The sequence below is a fragment of the Lactuca virosa genome, chromosome 4 (genome assembly GCF_052849685.1).
Source record: "Lactuca virosa cultivar CGN04683 chromosome 4, Lactuca_virosa_CGN04683_v6, whole genome shotgun sequence".
Classification (NCBI taxonomy): Eukaryota; Viridiplantae; Streptophyta; class Magnoliopsida; order Asterales; family Asteraceae; genus Lactuca; species Lactuca virosa.
The window spans coordinates 264,535,758-264,540,002 of NC_136429.1; the positions used below are offsets into that span (position 1 = coordinate 264,535,758).

Here is a 4,245-nt window from a genome sequence, read left to right on the forward strand (position 1 = left end):
AACAAATATCAAGTTTTATTTCACTTTCTTCCTCTTCTACACTTTTCTTTGAGATTATTCACATACATGTTCATGCAGGTCAAATTTGATGAAGATGGTGGTAACATTTCACCCAAAAACAACATGCATGTTGTTAGAAGGTGAAATCCAATGATCAAAACCTAAATCAAATCCATCAACTTGAGTTGTACAAGCTCTAAAGATCCAAAACCACATGCATTCAAGTTTTTCATTTATAAACATCATTCTGAACAAAATAAGTTATATCATGGTTTCCAAATCATAATGCATGTGATGAACATCAAGCTTAAAGGCTTGATGATCAAAGTACATTGTTAAGAATGCTTATAAATGATTTATTCACAAATAAATATCTAAAAATCATTTTGTGCTCAAATCCAATTTTTACCAGAATCCAAACTACTAAATAAGATGATCTGGACATTTTCAGAAAATAAATCGTTTTTCTCGATTTATTGTAATTTTTTAAAGAAAATTGAGCAATAATTCATATAAAATGTTTTTTATGGTCAATAAATTATGATAAATCTATGATATGACAAATGCACTGATTAAATAAGTTTCTAAAAGTTGTATGCATTTATATTACTGTTTTCTATTTAGTTTGATATTATTTTTGTTAAAGAAAAACAATTTGTAAAATCCACGTATTTATTCCACAAACCATATTTGATCATTTTCACACCTTATATACATTATACCTCATGTAAAAATTTACAGATTTTTCCATGAACATTTCTTAATTTTACCGATTTAATAATGGTTTAAGGGTTTTAATTGATAATACGTAGCTACATTTGTCCAAAAATTATGAAACTTTATCGGAATATCTTAAAATACCTATTAACTATAAATAAAAAGTTTGGTGAATTTTGTTTACTGTTTATTAATTATATATACATACTAATTTAAAAGTGTTGGTGAACAAGACTTGGCTGTCATTTGGCTGGATTTTTTTTATTTTCTTTCTCTTTTGTTTAGTTTCTGAATTTAATTTATATAATAGTTAATTCACAGATCATGGGTCGGTGCCTGCTACGTGTTATCTTCTGTAAACCCACCCCTTCCCCAACCGATGACATAACGATTCGTGTCATTGTTTCTTCCAATAATCACCGCTCAAGCTTCCGTCACCGCCTCAAATACCTCTATGATAACTTCGTCCTGGTTACGTCCACCGCTACGATAATAGTTCACCCTCACCATCTACATAGCTCATCTCTTCCTGGGATACCATCGCTCCGTCTGATGTTTCCACCTTTGACGACCCAACACATGAGGAAGGACGTAGAAGCCGCCGTCGGTGGTCGTGTTGAGGGCGTCGACGACATCGACGCCGGTGGAATTCGATCTAAGCTAAGAAGAAGACGGTGAAGCACCATCGGACCATTCACTGTTTGCCGCCGTCTCTATTGATATCTCCCCCTTCTGTTCCCGCCGCCTTCTTCCTTGATCACTCTCCTTCCGCATATCAAATGAATCACCATATCTCCACTATGAAAACATGGGGTTCATTCATCTGGGTGGATTTGCACACAATCCATCTTTATATTTGGTGTTACAGAGGAACCTAATGGTTTTAGGGAGCGACATCATCAATACGGGTATGTTTCTTCTTACTCTTTTCCATTAATGGAACTATCTATTTTAACGACATGGTTTATTTTCCTTTGAAGTTGGATGTTATCAAAGGTTGGTTGGATGATGAAACCATACATAAGTGTCATTCAGTAACAAATTTATGAGTTGTTTGATGAAATGCTTGACACATAATTAAACCCATAATTGTACTTTATACTTATCAAAATGAGCATTGTTGGTTATCTTACCTGCTAATCTGTACTATAACTTGTAATTGTGTTCAGTGGGTAATAAAGGTAGTAGGATGCAAAAGCTTCTCCCTAATGATAAGACGAAGCAACACAACTGATCTCCTACAAGATTTTATGTACAGGGTATTGCCAATTTTACTTTTGGTACTTACTTTCATCCCAGTTAACGCAGAAATTTGAATGGTCTTAGGTTATTGCCTTTCTCCTAACCTTGATTAGATTAATTTATATTAGTGAATCCACTTAATGGTTTGAATTTCAGTACACTTCGACCCTATTTTAAATCCAGTCCAGCAATCGGCCCACCAACAACCACGCCTTCTGCTTTGTTGTTGCATCATTTAAGGAGCCAATTGGTCCTTGGGGTGATGATAATTTCACTTTTAAAGGTGTCTTGGAGCATTTAAGTGTGACAAAAGATCGATCAGATTGTTTATGGTATATCACCAGGTATACACCATCACAACACTAAGTACCTTTTTAATATTATGAGGGTTAATTTCTTAACCCTATAAACTGATTCTCAATCTCTCATCCTTTTGTAAGCTTGCTATGCATCATTTAGGAAAAGGGTTAGATGCAAGAAGTAACAATATACTTTCATTGTACTTTGATATTTTAAGACAATGCCTATTTGCTTCAATTACATGCAAAATATATGTTTCTGATGAGGATGTTTTGCACTGGGAGGAAAATGCAAGTAATCCATCACTTGTCATTGATAGCATGCGTGATTTGGTTTGCATCTTCATTAATGGCAAACTTATAGGTAACTAACTAATTGTCATTATATCATTATATAATCATTATCTACTATTTCAGTAACCTACTTATGCTTTATGATTATATGATTATCTAGAGATCATTACCAACTTATAAAAACAGTGGGCTTGCAGGTAATAATAATAATAATAATAAATCATAAAATATGTTTGCTGAAGTTTGGATATAATAGAGTTTATATTAATATGTAATTCCATAGACTTGATTCTCTCTATTTTCATGGAATTTAATGATTCAGAACTATGGCGCCTTTCTTGAGAAAGATGGAGCAGGGTTTCAGGGTCAGATTACTCTAACTGGATTCAAGAATGGGGATGTAAATATCACACATTCACCATGGACATATCAGCTACTTTCATATGTTTTTGTATTATAGCATCATGCTTTCATTTCTTTCTATTACAATGTTATATTTTCAAGTTTTTTCTTATAAAGGAACTATACTTTGAATGATCTACCCAGGAAGAACCCGGGGGACAACGAGCTTTGATTTTTGATCAAGGAAACAGGATATCGCAGGTGGGAATAGGGATAGTGATATAAAAATATAAAAATAAAAAATTAATTTTTTAATTTTTTTTATTAATGACATGAAGTTGCTAATTACTTATAGGGGATCAGCTGTGCTGACGTGGCGGATGTATGTGAAAAGGCATTGCATGACTCAACTGCTAGGAACAAGAGTTTTGACGTCTGTAACATATGTTTTTATATATCTTTTTTGACTAAATGTAAGATTTTAAAATTTCAGATTTGGTGTTCGATTTACCAGACATCTGGTGCTCAATGTAACTGAATAAAATCTTTCTGAATTGTCCATTTCTTTGGCGTATCCATCCAACCCCACAACTCCAACACCCGCAACGCGGGATTCTTTCCTAGTTGTTCATGAATTAATGCTTATTTATGAGAATAAATAAAGGAAAAATAGTTAAACTATTCTAAAATTCACAAGAAATAATTATATTTTCTTGTATTACATTCTAAACACAAATAAAAGTTTTGGGAAACTTTCTAAACTGTTTGATATTTATTTTCATTTTTAATAAAATAAATACACAAAAATCATAAAATCAGGTTAAGTTGTTTAAAAACCAATTTTAATAATTTTTACCAGATTATATGCATTTTATATAAGTTTTTTAAAAATATTTGAAATTTTTATTAACTGGTTTCTATTTTTCTTGAATCTGTGAGGATTCAAGTGGTTAAATAAAAGAAAAATATCTATACATATCGAAATGCATGGAAACGTTTCTGGAAGTCCTAGACTTCAGTTGGAACACAAATAAAAAAGTTTGGTGATTTTTAATTATTGTTTGATATTTAATAAACATTTCTTGGTGCAAAAGACATTTAAATTATAAAACTGAGTTTTATTGATCAAAATTGGCATTTATTAATTTTCCCAGTTTAGGGACACTGTGAAGCAGTAAGACAAAAAATTTAAGAATTTTCCGTGATAATTTACAAATTTTCCCAATTTTATGATATTTTCAAGGAATTAAATTGGTGAAAAATAGTTAGACAAATAAAAAATTCAAGAAGATTTATTTTAATGTCTTTGACTTCAGTTAAAACTAAAATACAAAGTTTCGGAAATTTTACA

At 31.6% G+C, this 4,245-nt stretch overlaps 1 protein-coding gene across 9 annotated transcripts; it reads left to right on the forward strand.

The window, feature by feature from the left end:
- The first annotated feature begins 1,029 nt into the window (after positions 1-1,029).
- On the forward strand, positions 1,030-3,477 carry LOC145108261 (protein HIGH CHLOROPHYLL FLUORESCENCE PHENOTYPE 173, chloroplastic-like). Of its 9 annotated transcripts, none has more exons than XM_079045283.1 (6): positions 1,030-1,625; positions 1,887-2,043; positions 2,116-2,303; positions 2,875-3,003; positions 3,099-3,155; positions 3,250-3,477. In XM_079045283.1, exons 3-6 carry the CDS (start codon positions 2,289-2,291, stop codon positions 3,430-3,432), a joined length of 384 nt encoding a protein of 127 aa, XP_078901409.1. In that variant the 5' UTR covers positions 1,030-1,625; positions 1,887-2,043; positions 2,116-2,288; the 3' UTR covers positions 3,433-3,477. The 9 variants fall into 9 exon arrangements, 5 of the variants coding, with proteins under 5 accessions (XP_078901409.1, XP_078901411.1, XP_078901410.1 ...); XM_079045285.1 differs by having other exon boundaries at positions 1,887-1,997; XM_079045284.1 differs by having other exon boundaries at positions 1,887-1,976.
- Positions 3,478-4,245: the final 768 nt, after the last annotated feature.

What these genes read in the sequence shown, in the direction of transcription:
- LOC145108261 (XM_079045282.1), top strand. An exon ending in AGCTACTTTCATATGTTTTT is followed by an intron (nt 3,004 to 3,098) that starts GTATTATAGCAT and finishes TGATCTACCCAG; the next exon opens with GAAGAACCCGGGGGACAACG. An exon ending in AAGGAAACAGGATATCGCAG is followed by an intron (nt 3,156 to 3,249) that starts GTGGGAATAGGG and finishes AATTACTTATAG; the next exon opens with GGGATCAGCTGTGCTGACGT.